This window comes from Coturnix japonica, chromosome 2, assembly GCF_001577835.2.
Source record: "Coturnix japonica isolate 7356 chromosome 2, Coturnix japonica 2.1, whole genome shotgun sequence".
NCBI lineage: Eukaryota > Metazoa > Chordata > Aves > Galliformes > Phasianidae > Coturnix > Coturnix japonica.
This window is the reverse complement of record NC_029517.1, coordinates 98,531,758-98,547,346: the sequence shown is the minus strand read 5'-3', so window position 1 is coordinate 98,547,346 and position 15,589 is coordinate 98,531,758. Positions and strand designations below refer to the sequence as shown.

Sequence of the window (15,589 nt, the reverse complement as noted above, 5' to 3'; positions counted from 1 at the left end):
AGGACCTACAAGATCATCTAGTCCACTAGATCCTCCCACTACCATTGCAACCACAGACACTAAACCATATCTCGTAGCTCCTCATCCAAACACCTCTTGAACACTGCCAGGGATGGTGACTTCACCACCTCCCTGGGCAGGCATTCCAGTGCCTGACCACACTCTGAGAGAAAAAGTTCTCTCTTACATCTAATCTAAATCTCTTCTGGTACAACTTGTGGCCACTTGAGGCAGATGACCAGAGGACTAGAGAACCTTTTCTATGAAAAAGGTTGAGGGAGTCAGGCTTGTCCAGCCTGGAGAAGAGAAGGCTCCAAGAAGATCTACTGATAAAGCCTACTGAAAAAGTATCATCAGGAGGGATGCACACTTTTCCATTAGAAGTCATCCAATGAGAAGAAAAGATTTTGGCCTTCTTGGACATTGTGAGCTGTAGCTGCACTGGTAAAATTTTAAATGCCTGTACTGTTTTGTGATCATTATTGTGCAGGTGATTACTTTTACTCTCAGACCTCAGTTATTGATTGACAGAAGGATGCTTCATATAGCTTGTAAAATCTTATAATCTTCCAGGGTGAAACATGTTCAAATGCAGTGTTTTATCTATTAGAATTCCTTACAGCAGATGCAAGATCTCACCAAACTTTTTGCCACAATCAGAAATTCAAAAATATGACCAGACATATATAGGAAACTTTGAATGTGTTTTGTATTAGGAGACTTTGGATGTGTTTTGTATTAGAACTTTATGTAAATAAGACTGTATATAAGATTCTAAAAAAGTCTTAACATGACTGAGATATGAAGATTTTGTGAAGGATGTCTCTTTACCCATTTAGTATGTAAATGCAATATACTCAAAATATTATAAGAAAAAAATCAGTATTTAAGGGAAAACAGATAACCTCAGTACTTACTACTTGCACACTTACACACTAAAATATGGGATACTTTTTAATGCAGACTGCTCTTTTGAACTTTCCTTGTAATGGGTCAGCATAATTAGAACCTCTGAAATATTCTGAGTCAGGACTGGCCTGACAAGGGCATGTGAAGTAGAGCATATCTACCTACATTTACAAGACCTAATTTAAAGATATATGGCATTACCTTAGTAATGCCATTTCAGTTTGAGCACTGACTACTTCCCATTCTGTTCAGAAAACTACTAATAGCACAATGTCTGCAGGTCTTTGCAGTACAGACTGAAGAAAGGATAACCTTCGTAAATTTTACTGCAGAATTTCTTCCTTCTGGCATGACAACTGCACTTGTGTTTTTTATTTTGTTTTTTTTTTTGTGATCTAACCAAGTGTTTTAGTAGGTACTGTCTTGCAGAATAACTAATGGAAAACAGGTATTACCACATTGAACTTGTAGAAAAATTCCATTACTAAAAGGGCAATGTCAAGAAAAAAACATTGTTAAACTAGAAAAATGGTAAAGTGCTGATAAACATCAAAATACCAAAACATCAGTATTATACTGTTCCATACTAGTGGCTAAGAAATATGGAGTGGGCCATTTGGAAACTTCCCTAGATCTGGTTGAACAGTTCAATATTGAATACTAATAAAAAATGTATGGAGTCCATTCTCCCTTCCTCTTCTTCCTCCACCATGGATAAATATAGGCATTTTCTGAGCATGCTTTTTATTTGTGAGTCCTTCTGGCTAGCTAAAGCAGTACACATGCTTTCCTTCATCCAATGTACTCTCTCTGATCCATATCAAGCCTAAGAAATAAAGAAGTTACCTTACAGAGTTGAACATTTCCTACTAGTCTATGTAACATGGTGATTTCCCTTTTAAGGAAAACACTGATGCTGCCTCTCAGATAATATTTTCCAGTCCATATGAGAATTTTTTTTTTTAATAGTGACCCAGGAAAAATAATATTTGTTAACAGAAGGTTTCTCTTTCCTTACACTAAAATGATCTGAACTCACAGAACCCCATATGCATTATTGCTTCCTTTGATTTTTGGTGGCATTTGATGTTTTCTATGCTATTCTGGTATAGCCTCACTACTTTACTATGTAGATTTACTAAGTAAAACAAACAAACAAACAAACAAAAAACCCAACAATACTCAATGAGCCAAACTGGAGTAAGTCTTAAGAAATATAAACCATCCAGTAACAGATTTAAAATGCTTAGCACCTAGCATTTTCTTATTTTTTTTTTCTGTTATTGAATAATATCACAAATAAGTACAGGAAGGCAAAGAAAAAGTTTGAGTCCCTGTACCAAAGCCTACCTGAATTATTACTCTTCAACTGCAAGGTGGTCTGTAGAATGGAAACTTTCAGTAAGTCTCCTGGAGAGAAAGACAATTACACCAACAGATCTAAAAATATTCCTATTTTATCCCTAAGGAAGCAGAAAAAACAAGAAATCACAGTATAGTATCAATGCAAATGAAGTCAGAAATGAATGATATCTGATTGAGCATACCTTAAAAACTCTGCTCACTGTCTATTTTCTTTGAAGCTCAGGCTTCAGCATTAATATCGTTGCACGGCAAAAGAAATAGCAATGGCATCTATTTGAAGAATGTTTCAACGTAACTGATGACTCCTTTCACTCCACCCCACTAAACCCTACAGGATTTTGGCTTTGAGAATCACAGCAGTATAAAAAGAAAATAATTATATTAAACACATTAACTCAGTATTAGCCATGCTAACATTGTACCCATCTATTAAAATTACTAGAAGTGTTGAATAGTTTTGAGAGATGGAGTCTTAAAACAAGCAATACATGTATTGAGTAAATATATATAACTTGAGAAAAAAATATGAAATACTAAGTTAGGAAGACATGCAATTCAGATCAGTGTATTTATAAAGTTTAACATCGTGGTTGTTGAATAAACCCTAGCCTTTTCTGAATTCCACACAAAAAAATGTTTATTTAAACAACAAAAATATAGCTGAATACATATGAGAAGATTGCTCTAGGATGCATCCTAATAAAAAGAATTTCAACTACACAGGAAGTTATACATTTATACCTGATGTACACTCACTTCATACTAATGTTGAATTATTTGACAGATCATTATTAGCTCCAAGTTTCGTGAACAATAAGGAAATTATAAATACATTGTTACAGATATTTTCATTAATTACACCACGGTGAAAGAGGTGAGATTAGCACTTTTCTTATGACCATGGCTCTCATACAGAATAGCTGTATGGAATAACTAACATCTTGGCCTCTTTGTATGATGAAAACTACTACAGAATGATCAAGCTCTTCTCTTAGAAGTGCTGACTATGCAGCTTCAATATCTAAAGTCATCATCCAGTTTACACAGGAAAGGATTAAATGGCCATACTATTAATTACATAAGATCTCAAATAATAACAGGTGTTAATCTGCACTTACAGGCTGTTGTAATCACTATCACCTAACACCTAACAGCAAATATTAATAAAAACATTTCGTAGGAATCCTCCTCTATAACAGATTCTGAAAATGCCAAAACCTAATATCTATTTTACAGTTAAGGATTAAAATATAACAAAAACTTAATTTATTAAAATATTAAATCTACTAAAAACAAGATGGAGTGAGATTTCATAACATTTGGTTTCATTTCTTGGTTTATAAATATGATATGCTTGTTATTCTGTTCAAAACATGAAATAAATTACTGAAGCAATTCATTTGGAGACTTGTAACTAGCGGTGACCCCCAAGGGTCTGTGCTGTGTCCTGTCTTGTCCAACATCCACATCAGTGACCTGATGAGGGGATACTGGCCACCCTCAGCAAATTTGCTGATGATACAAAGTTGGGAGGATTGGCTGACACGCCTGAAGGCTGTGCTGCCATTCAGCGAGACCTGGACAGGCTGGAGAGCTGGGCAGTAAGAAACTGAATGAGGTTTAACAAAAGCAAGTGTAGAGCCTTGCACCTAGGGAGGAATAATTGCATGCACCAGTAGAGGCTGGGGGAAGACCTGCTGGAGAGGAACTCTGCAGAGAGGGACCTGTGTGACCTGGGAGACAACAGGTAGGCCATGAGCCAGCAGTGTGCCTTCATGGCCAAAAAGGCCAATGGCATTCCGGGATGCATTAAAAAAAAAGCGTGGCCAGCAGATCGAGGGAAGTGATCCTCCCCATCTACTCTGCCCTGGCAAGGCCTCATCTGGAGTGTCCAGTTCTGGGCTCCCCAGTACAAAAAACACAGGGATCTCTTGGAAAAAGTTCAGCAGAGGGCCACAAAGATGATGAAGGGCCTGGAGCATCTCCCCTATGAAGAAAGGCTAAGTGAACTGGGTCTGTCTAGCCTTGAGAAAAGACAGAGGGCACCTCATCCAGGTCTATAAATATCTGAGGTGTGGGGGGCAAAGTGGTGAGGCCAGACTCTTCAGCAGTGTGTAGAGACAGGACAAGGGGAAACAGCCAGAAACTGGAGCATAGAAAGTTCCACATGAATGTGCAGAAGAACTTCTTTATGGTGACAGTGACAGAGCACTGGAACAGGCTGTCCAGGGAGGTTGTGGAGTCTCCTTCTCTGGGGATATTCAAGACCTGCCTGGACACCTACCTGTGTGACCTGGTGTAGGGCAAGGGAGTTGAACTCGAAGATCTCTGAGGTCCCTTCCAGCCCCTATAACTCTTTGATGCTGTGATCATATGTTTAAAGAATCAGCCTGGATGAAAACTCATAATTCACATAATAGTGCACATAATTCCTGCACATGATTCCAGTTAAGTAACTACAGCTTTTATGCCATCAGTTTTGTGCAATATATATCATCATAGTATCATAGTATCGTGCGGGTTGGAAGGGACCTTAGAGATCATCGAGTCCAACCCCCCGGTATTCCAGCCTCCTGTGTAGCAGAGCGGCACTTCTACCACTTGCGCCACAGGGGGGATTCGAACCCAGGGCCTCCGGTGTTGCAATGCAGCATTCCTACCACTTGCGCCACCGGGGCACACCTGAATTTCTGCTAGAATACAGGGAAAAGGGCCAAAGCTACAATGCAATGGACATGGATACCCCATTTCATGTCAAACTTACAAAAAAGATGTCTTGCTCAAAATGTATCTGATGTTTGAATTGTAACATGGAGCTACACAGAATACCTAGCTGTATCAAAAAAAACCCAACAAAGTTTAAATACCTACACAGATTCTATATCTATCAATATCAGCTCCTCCCTGGACAATAACCTTGCTTTTCAAGAAACTTACTTGAACCATGATACCTGGAATATACAAATGACATTTTCATTAGAAACCCTGAATTTACCTCAAATATAAGAAATAGCAAACAATTTCATATTTGTATCTATTTCATTTTAATTTTATTTCCTAAGAGGAAATCTCATCCTAGACTGAAAGAAACTCAGTACCAACACAGTTGTTGGTATTATTTAAGATTCACATTAACAGAGATAGTTTTAAATATATTATTTTTCATCTAAATAAAATTCTTTCTTCTCAATGGAGCTTAGATGCTTTGGTGCATTATAAGCCTGTTCTGAAAACAGCAAATGCAGTATATGAAGGAATCCTCTCTGTCCCAAAATTTCTTCATTGTCAACGGTATCATGACTACTCCTAGAACCAGCAAAATTTCCACATGTTAGAAGAACAACATTATATTGTTGATTGCCCATCTATCTTTGTTTGAACGATAAATGCAGGTAAGGTACTCCATTTGGAGATATATGAAGGTAAATTAGTTTCCAGGCTACAAGTATATTAGTTTCTAATTTTATGAAAACTCATTTTTGTTATGAGCACTTAGAAGACTATGTATTTACTGTTTGGATTGACATTGTTGGTGTCTGGATTCAAGAACTCTTGCACTGAATATTCAGAGTAGAAAGAGTTCCAACTCATCTAATTAATCTAAATTAAGAAATATAACAAGACACTCCCGACTTCCACATTCAACTTGAGACTGTAGTTCTAGAGACAAAATGCACCTATGATGTTGAGAAATGTTTTTTAAAGATTTTTTTTTTCCAACCTCCTCCACTGCTGATATCTAATCACAGACAGAAAATATTTATTTTACCATAGGAGACTACTAAGAGTGAAGGAATGCTGTGCTGTATTCAGATGGGATTCTTTACAACCCCAGCTGAACAACAAACTGATATTCAGTCTTTGATATAAACTCATAATATCCTTTCATGATAATGAATAATATCTTCACCTTCGACAGATGGAAAAGTAAGATCAAAATTCACATAAAACTAAATTCCAATGGGATGTGAGCAGACATCCCCTGTAAGTTACACCAAAAAACAAATAAGCCTATATACTCAGCCATATAAGAGTCTTATCTACCTATTGATTTTTCATATTCAGGCTTCAGATTGTAACATACTTGTGGTATAACACGATCTGTGCTGCACTAGAAACTTTATTACCAGATCTAATAACTAATGGAAAACAAAAGATATCACAGTATGTTAAGTCAACTAAGTTTGTTGCTTATCAGAAAAAGATTCTCCCTACTATGAAAGACTGTTCTAATTTGATACAACTACTTAATGGAAAAAGTTTGATTTGTGTAGTAGAGTAAAAACAGTATAGTAAAACACCACATTTAGCTGATTAATAATCACCATAATATTATTGGTTGCACTGATAATTATGCAGAATTTTTCATTATTGAGTTAGGACGAGAGGACAGTTAAAATGTTTTTGCAAACAGCAGTAAGTGTTGGATCTAGAAAAGAGAACGAACACACATAGCATTCAAAGTGTAGATAATGCATACATGTCTGAATTTCCTATGGGAAGCTTCAACTTAACACAGTGGAAAATCTTTCCTTCTGCTTTACAGTAAATATTTTCTAAGACATCAGGGCAACTCAGTGTTAATATATTCTCTCATCACATGATACCTGCTAAGTCTTAACTAGATTCAGAAGAAAAGAATTATGATCAGAATGAAACAAAACTCTGACATTATGGACCCTTCACAGTCATTTTAAAAGTAACTAGATGTGGTAAGGATTGGATATTAAGTATTCATTGCAGTTCTAATCCATGCTGTGAGCAACTATGTTTCACATACTTTGCATTTTCTGTTACTTTGACGCTAGGACTATGGATCCCATTATTTAATAAAGATTAGCACAGGAGTGCTATAACAGCTCAAAGTTCATGGACCATGCTGCAGACAAAACCTACCTGTAACTCCTGCTGTCAAACTAATTTCTGTATCTGCTCCTTAGTCAGGTCTATGTCTAAAATCCTACTTAATCGTCCAATGAACTACTAGATCTATCATTAATAAATCTGCACAAATTATAATCAGGTTTTGCAGTAAATTTACTACACACACATGTACACCACTGTGCAGCAGACAAACTATGACCGAGTTGTCTTTATGGAAACAAGGTGGGATTGCTCTCACAACTGGAGTGCTGCTGTGGATGCCTATAAGCTCTTCAGAAGTGACAGGCAAAGAAGGAGGAGTGGCAGCGTGGCTCTCTATGTTGGTGATGCTTTGATGCTGTTGAGTTTAGTGCTGGGAATGAGTCTTTATGGGTAATGGTCAGGGGGAGGGTGAACAAGGTGGAGATCCTTTTGGGGGTCTGCTATAGTCCACCTAGCCTCCTCTGTTCTCCCCTTGTAGCCAAAAAAGCCAATGGCATACTGGGGTGTATTAAAAAGAGCGTGTCCAGCAGGTCGAAGGAGGTGATCCTCCCCCTCTACTCTGCCCTGGTGAGGCCTCATCTGGAATATTGTGTCCAGTTCTGGGCTCCCCAGTACAAAAAAGACAGGGATCTCTTGGAAAGAGTCCAGCAGGGGCCACTAAGATGGTGAAGGGCCTGGAGCATCTCCCCTATGAGGAGAGACTTAGGGAACTGAGTCTGTTTAGCCTTGAGAAAAGAAGGCTGAGAGGGGACTTGATCCAGGTTTATAAATACCTGAGGTGTGGGAGCCATAGTGGTGAGGCTGGTGTCTTTTCAGTAGTGCGTGGGGATAGGACTAGGGGTAATGGGATGAAAGTACAGCATAGGAAGTTCCGCACAAATGTGCGGAAGAACTTTACAGTGAGGGTGATGGAGCACTGGAACAGGCTGCCCAGGGAGGTGGTGGAGTCTCCTTCTCTGGAGATATTTAAGACCCGCCTGGACGCCTTCCTGTGTGACGTGGTGTAGGGAGCCTGCTTTGGCAGGGGGGTTGGACTCGATGATCTCTAGAGGTCCCTTCCAACCCCTACAATTCTGTGATTCTGTGATTCTGTGAGATTGAGAAGCACATTATGTGGGACTTAAAAGGTATAAAATAAAATTTAACACAACAATATTGGCTACTTTATGTGAATCTGTCCTTTTGGGCAGATCTGAACAAATGTACCAGTTTTAATTTGCCTTTTTGTGTGAAAGTCTGCACTTGTATTAACATCTTGCTCTCATGTCTTGAAATTTCAACATCACATTGAAATCCCATTGAGATATTTACCATATTAAAGCATATAAAATCAAACAACTGTGGTAATCCTATAAAATATTAAAATCTGGTCACTACTGCACAGCCAAATCTTAAAACTAAGGCAAATATGAATGTTATTCTGTTTATACATAAGATGCATAAATACATTCTGAGAGGTAGAAGAGCGCACTCATTTTATCTTTCAACCTGCACTTATTTGTTTATCAGAATTTCATCAACTTGTGCTTTCTACACCTAAATGGCATACATATATCAGTCTGTCAAAAAACAGAATAGAGTATTAAATACAGAACCTTTATGAATCAATAAAATAAGTTTTACAGTTACAGTTTATGTGGACCTAGACAGGAATAAAAGATAATTTCTTTAGTAGTCTTTGGTAACCTTCCAAGCATGGCATTATTTCTCAGGCTTCATGTTTCCTACTTCTCAAAGTCCTTAAGTACAATCAAACGGCCAAATATAATATAATACTTTTAAAACAGCTGACTTACCAAGGGAACCAGTCTACTCAAATACACATGCTTCCTCTAAGAGGAATCTCCTTAATGCTCTGTTCATTTAAACCCTTGTGAATGAGGAGAGCATTCTCATAAATTAAAGCCAGAGAATGGAAGTTAGACTAATGTTTTGTATTGACTTTAGGTTTTAAAACAACAACAACAAAAAAAATCCCAACATAGTGCAAATTATGACTTTTGAAATTAAAATGACTTCACACAACCAGAAAGGTTTAGCAGTGATGAAATTTGATAAGTATAAGCCAGAAGAGTGGTTATAAAACTTACAGCTAAAATCCTCATAATAAAATAACCACCTCTAATACACAATCTGAGGACTGTAATTATAACAAGTCTATGAAGAAGATTAAAAATTTTCTAAACAGAAAGGTAGTTTTGTTGTTGTTGTTGTTTGTTTGTTTGTTTTTTGGGAATAGCAATAATATAACATACCAGTGTACTGCAGACATCTCAATAACTACAATAAACAACATGTAGACTGAAAAACAGAAAAGCTCACCACTTCTTCATGCCTGCATTTTCTCACATTAATTCCATTAATCTGTTATTAAAAAGATAAAGAGAAGACTTACTCTACATTTCATAAGTATAGATTTTATTTCACTTTTATATACAGTTATATATAAAAGTACTATCAAGTTCACTCACCTGCAGAATTGCATCTCCTATAAAGAGCAGACCTGAAAGTTCAGCTGAAAATAGAAAGCATATTTTTCACTCAATTTGCACAAAACATCCCATATATCTTGTACTTAAATTTCCATTTCATTTAGGTTTTTCCATAATCTTTTTAATAAGCAATAAAAATTTAAATATATATATATTATTAAAAATAAAATAAAAAAAATCACAAAGCAATAGACAGCTTCTAAGTAGTTATTCAGAATCTTTTTAATCCCCAAATACCAGCTATCACCGTTTCAATGAAAGAGTCCTGTCATCCCAAGTAATAACACTCCAAAGCAACTTCCATCAGTGTATAGCATCTTTTGAGCCATTATGGTGAACTATGGCATGCTTTTCTGAAAGCAGAATGACCACAGAACTAGGTCCTATTTACCTGTAAGAGATGATTTCTTAGACGGTCTGAGGAAAAGAATCATCATCAAATCATCATCAAAACTGGACTTGATTTTTAAAATAAATCAATACCTTCCAAGTCATAAGGGAATTAACAAAATCTGATTCCAAAATTAACATTTTAAAATATTGAGTTATATTACAGAACTATCAAATGCACTTCATAAATATAGAATTAATATAATAAAGAGTAAGTGTCTGTAAAGAAATATATAATCTCTAACATGAGAACTGAGGAGTACTAACAGAATGCATTGAATTATTTGCCTATAGCATTACAAAACATCATAAAGTATGCTGTTTAGAATAGTCTTAGACTTGACTTAATGCAACTAATATTTACTTCTTTACATGTGTTGTCAGACTGGCATTGATATTCACATAAATTATGATAATATGTTCAAAGGACTGGTGCAAGATTAGGCAAGATGCAGCAAAGGATTCTTAAATTATTGGAAGGTTTTCTAATTTATTTTATTTTTAAGAAATGCATATCTCGATATTCCTCTTCAGACATGGAGCTTGCATGTACTAACAAATTACATTACTCCGTGTACAGCGCTGTTGGTATAAATTGCACAAACTATCACATTCTTGTTTACAGGCCTAAAAAATGAACCGGAGTCCAATTGGTAGGAGGGCAGAACTAGGCCTCCAATGTTCTGAGGTATAGGCTGTGGGTTAAACATCATTTTCCAAGATGCCTGGTACAGATGACACTTACATAGCCTTGTACTACAGAAAAGACGTCCATCGCAAGTAGCTCTCTAAATGTCAGCAGTATTTTTATTGAAAGCATTAATAGAGTTTATACCTCAAGTATGCATGGAAGTTAGAAATAACGCATCACTCTTATTTTTTTATTTTTTTATTTTTATTTTTATTTTTTTTTAAAAAGGAATAATAAAAAGAAACAGCATGCACTTTGCACTTTGGTGTGCTCAATTAAACTTTGGTCTACGTTTCTTATTTTTCCTGCAGTGCTTAATGGCTTTTTAATAGCTAGCATAGGCAATATATGCCACATTACTATGTATTACACACTTATATTTATACTGAAAATAATGGAGTCACTTCTTAAGACTAACCTTTTTGTTTTCCTTTGGGTCTCATTCTCTGCTACACTGCAATCTCTCTACACACAACTATCACATCTACATATCAGGGTCAGCTTTCAGTTCTCAGAATTTGAAGATTCCCTAGTACATTTCTTTATCTATGGTGTGAGGGTGAATATGAGTTTTTTTTCTAGTTGAGCTTTTTCATTGTGCAGAATCAGTATTCCAGAATTACTGTATGCAGATGGAGGAAAATGCTTAAAGTTGAAGTTTCTGACCTTATGCATATACGCAAATTCACACAAACATAACAAAGATCATAAACACACCCTAGAAGTACTTATTCACAATCTTGAACCTTCTTCATTGAGTGCACCATGAGTCATCTAACAAAAACCCATCTTCATAGCACATACTATATCATTCCAACAATTTCAAAACATTGGCAGTTAAAAATATGCACAATGAAAGCCCTCGTACAATACTGATTTTGCTATGTATCACTTGATGTAAAATTTTAGAGACCACAGCATCAAACGTTTTTCTCTCTAAATTGAAGAGGTATGGATTTGAAAGATGGACTATTAGGATGAATTAAGAACAGGTTAGCTGGTCGCAGACAAAGGGTTGTGATCAGTTCTATGTCTGGGTGGAGTCCGGTTGCAAGCAATGTCCCAAATGGGTCAGTCTTTGGACCGGTGCTCTTCAACATCTTCATCAATGACATAGATGATGGCATCAAGCAAATCTGCAGATGACACTGAGTGGTGCGGTTGATATACTGGAGGGAAGGGAAGCCACCCAAAGGGACATGGATGGGCTAGAAAAGTGAGCCCATGTAAACCTAATGAGGTTCAAGAAGGCCAGGTGCAAAGTGCTGCACTTGGGCCAGGGCAATCCCAGGTGTTTATACAGAACGGGTAAGAACTCCTTGAGAGCAGCCCTGTGAAGAAGTCCTGGTGGGGTCCTGGTGGATGAGAAGCTGGACATGAGACAGCAGTGTATGCTTGCAGACAGAAGGCCAGCTGTGTTCTGGGATGCATTAAAAGAGGAGTGGCCAGCAAGGAGAGGGAGATGATTTTCCCCGTCCTCTATTCAGCTCTTCAGAGGCCCCATCTGCAGTACTGCATTCAGGCCTGGGATCCCTAGCAGGAGAAAAACATGGAGCTCTTGGAATGGGTTCAGAGGAGGGCCACTAAGATGATCAGAGGACTGGAACACCTCTCCTATGAGGAAAGGTTGATGGAAATGGGCTTGTTTAGCTTGGAGACGATAAGGCTCTTTGGAGAACTCATTGTGGACTTCCAGTACTTGAAGGGAGCATATAAACAGGAGAAGGAATGGCTGTTGACATAAGTGGATAGTGATAGGATAAGGGGGAATGGTTTTAAACTAAGACAGGGGAGGTGGTTTAGGTTAGATATTAGGAGGAAGTTTTTCACAAAGAGGATGGTGATGCACTGGAACAGGTTGCCCAGAGATGTTGAGGGTGCCCCGTCCCGGGCATCATTCAAGAACAGGCTGGATATGGCTCTGGGTAGTCTGGTCTGCACACAGCAGGGGGTTGAAACTGGATGATCATTATGGTGCTTTTCAACCCAGGCCATTCTATGCTTCTATGCTCCTATGCTGCGTTCTACGATTCTATGCTGAAATAGTGAAGGGTATTACCAAGATTCTGCCACTACCCACCCCTGAGTACTATCCTACTATCCAGTATGAAAAGACATGCTTTCTCTTCTTGTGTTCACATATTTTAATGTTCAAACTTTCAATATCGTACATCTTTCTGGCAGTAAGCATTCAGAAACAAAAGACAGAAGTATTAATTTTTGCACTACTTAAAGTTATTAAATATTTTCATTCCTACTTTTTCCTTTAAAAATTTGCTTTACAAGAACATTTAAAAGATCATTTGAAGACAGTGTTTATAAACTACTCTAAATATAGGTTTTGTATATATAGAGAGAATAGTTCTAAAGAGAAGAGAAATCATGACGTCACGGAGAGAGAAATCAATAACATTTAATTATCACTTCCTGAAGAATCTCAAGATTTAGAACACTTTGCTCTAAAAATCAGATCAAGACATAATGTACTAATTGGACACTCACCTCGTTGTTCTTTGGAAATCTTAGAAATGACCACTGGAATATTATGTTCTGCTCCACCCTGAAAATAAAATAAACAGCAATCTCATAAGTCACTGGAGATATCTTTTTGCTTGAAATTATATTTTACCACTTCTGTAACTTGGTTTCAGAGAGACTGAGAAAATAATTTTGATCCTACATTTTCTTCTTCTTTTGTCTATTTCTAAGTCTATATTAGAATTGATTTAGATTAATTCCTTACTTCTTCTTGCCTCTCACGAAGAAGCTCCCAGGTTCCATAATTAGCCGAGGAAGTGAACAAGACTTGAAGAAGAACATCAGTTTCTGCAATTTTTGGATAGCTTAATGTATCAAACTGTGTCATATAAAGGCAGAATGGCCATCACACCACAATGACAACCATGCTGTGAACATTCAGTTTTCATGCTGGTAAGAAACATGTAAACAAAAGCCCAAGAAAAGCAAGCTTGGACTTTCATCTCAAAAGCAGCCTTTATTTGTTTCCATCTCTGTCACACATGAACAAAGAGTGAGCAAAGCAGTGGGATAAGTAACAAGGAACAGAAAAAGAAAACATTAAGTGGAACAGTAGGTGTTCGATAAAGGGGGGAAAAATAAAGGAAAGTTGGATGATAATTCAACAGTTTGACAGCAATTCAATGCTGTTGTTTCATTCAATTTATCCTAGTGGAAACTTTTATGGTGCTTAAGATATTAAAAGGAAACCTTAAATAAAAAGCACATTCAAAGAAAGAAAAGGAAAGTATGTAACAGGATCACAAATATTTTTCTTCCTCCAAAGACAGCATCAAAGTGCCAGCCTGAACATAACCTGTTCAGACTCAATCAGAAATGACAATCTGCCACACTGTCATTTTGCCTAAAAATCCTGGTTCTGTGTTTGCTTATTCTTCTTTTCTTTGGAAACAATGGACTCCTTAGGACCACACACTCCACATCAATCTGTGGAACGGCCTGACCTGGGTATTTTCATCTTCTAAGGATTGGTATAGATTCTTTCTTCATGCAAGAACCAATTGTTTTAACTTGAACGGAGACCTGCACTCAATAGCTTTATCTGTTATAGAACAGATAAAAAGAAAGCCATAGAAAACATGTTTCTATGTTTTCCTCCTCTACTGGCAGTCTTATAACATATTTAAATTATGCCTACAAAGAAAGAGCCTTACATCTCTGCCACTGCACATGTCCTAGATGCTCATGGTTTCCACAAAGACTATGATGTCACCTTCGTTTCACTCAGGTTTACACACATATTGAAACTAAACAGTTTGCAGCATTGTAATAATCTTTTGATGGTTTTCACCACAGAAACAGAAGTTGTAAAGGTTGGTTTCACTTTAGATAACCAGTTCAAACTCACTAAATTAATAAGACTTACTCTAATTCCTTCAGACTTTTCCTCAGATACATGCACATTTAATTTCTTCTATATTTTTCAAACAAACAAATGCCAGTTCCTCTAAGCCTCCAATATGATACAAAAATATTGCACTATGTAAGACAATTGAAGTTCAGCCAAGGTGCGCAGTGATTAAAGTTCAACGTAACTAAGGCCTTTTTCTCTCAGTAAACTGTCCTTTCCCTGATTCAATTCAGCTCCCCAGTAAAGAGGACATCATGGTTTTATGACAGAGGGAAATACCTGTTATTCCCAAACCAGCCACTAATGAGCAGCAACTTGTGCTCTCACTTTCTATATCTAATTCCATTTTCACTGCAGTTTTGAAGAAGCATCTCTTAATGCTTCTGGAAAAAATGACCCCCTTTCTGCAGACAGACACAGCCATTATAAAGGATCCCTTCTGAATTAGTCTTATGACATGTTACCTCCGACAAGTCTGATTCTCAGCAAAAGTGCATGCATGTCTGGCTATACAGTCCCAAGAGACTGCTTCTGAAAGCTCTGGAAACAATGGCTACTTTTCCACTCTTAAAATTTTCCTCCTCTAGTGTGAACACACAGTCACAATCCCAGACTAGTGGATGGGACAAAAACATGACAGCTAACATTGCTAAAGGCTTAATGACTCAGTCTTCAGATTCTATCACTGCTCTTTGTAACACAAATTTTCTTTACCACTGTTCCTCAAGCAGAAAAGTTGTGTAAGTATTAGCCTGGAACAAAGGTGGCTGCCCAGCTTCAGAGATGGTCCTATGAAAAGAAGGAAGCTTTAATCACTGGCACTTGTTTGAGTGCCCAAAACTACATGTGGTAGATGAGCTAATGCTGCACCAGCACAGAGCAGAGAGAGAAAATCACTTCTCTGGCCCCTTTTTGCTTTAGCCTTAACAGTATAATTTATGTCTATGTGGATAATCTGTCTTTAAGACTGGAATAGAATGACGTGAT

General features: G+C 37.2%; 1 protein-coding gene across 3 annotated transcripts in view; it reads right to left on the bottom strand.

Annotated features, from left to right (window-relative positions):
• The window catches only part of SNTG1 (syntrophin gamma 1), a 312,873-nt gene that overhangs the window by 98,143 nt on the left and 199,141 nt on the right, over window positions 1–15,589 (bottom strand). For all 3 annotated transcript variants that reach the window (XM_015855564.2, XM_015855565.2, XM_032442721.1), the window contains 3 exons: window positions 13,216–13,273; window positions 9,612–9,655; window positions 9,463–9,504 (listed from right to left, as the gene is read on the bottom strand). In XM_015855564.2, the coding sequence (XP_015711050.1) occupies window positions 9,463–9,504; window positions 9,612–9,655; window positions 13,216–13,273 (144 nt within the window). The remainder of the gene's footprint in view (window positions 1–9,462; window positions 9,505–9,611; window positions 9,656–13,215; window positions 13,274–15,589) is intronic.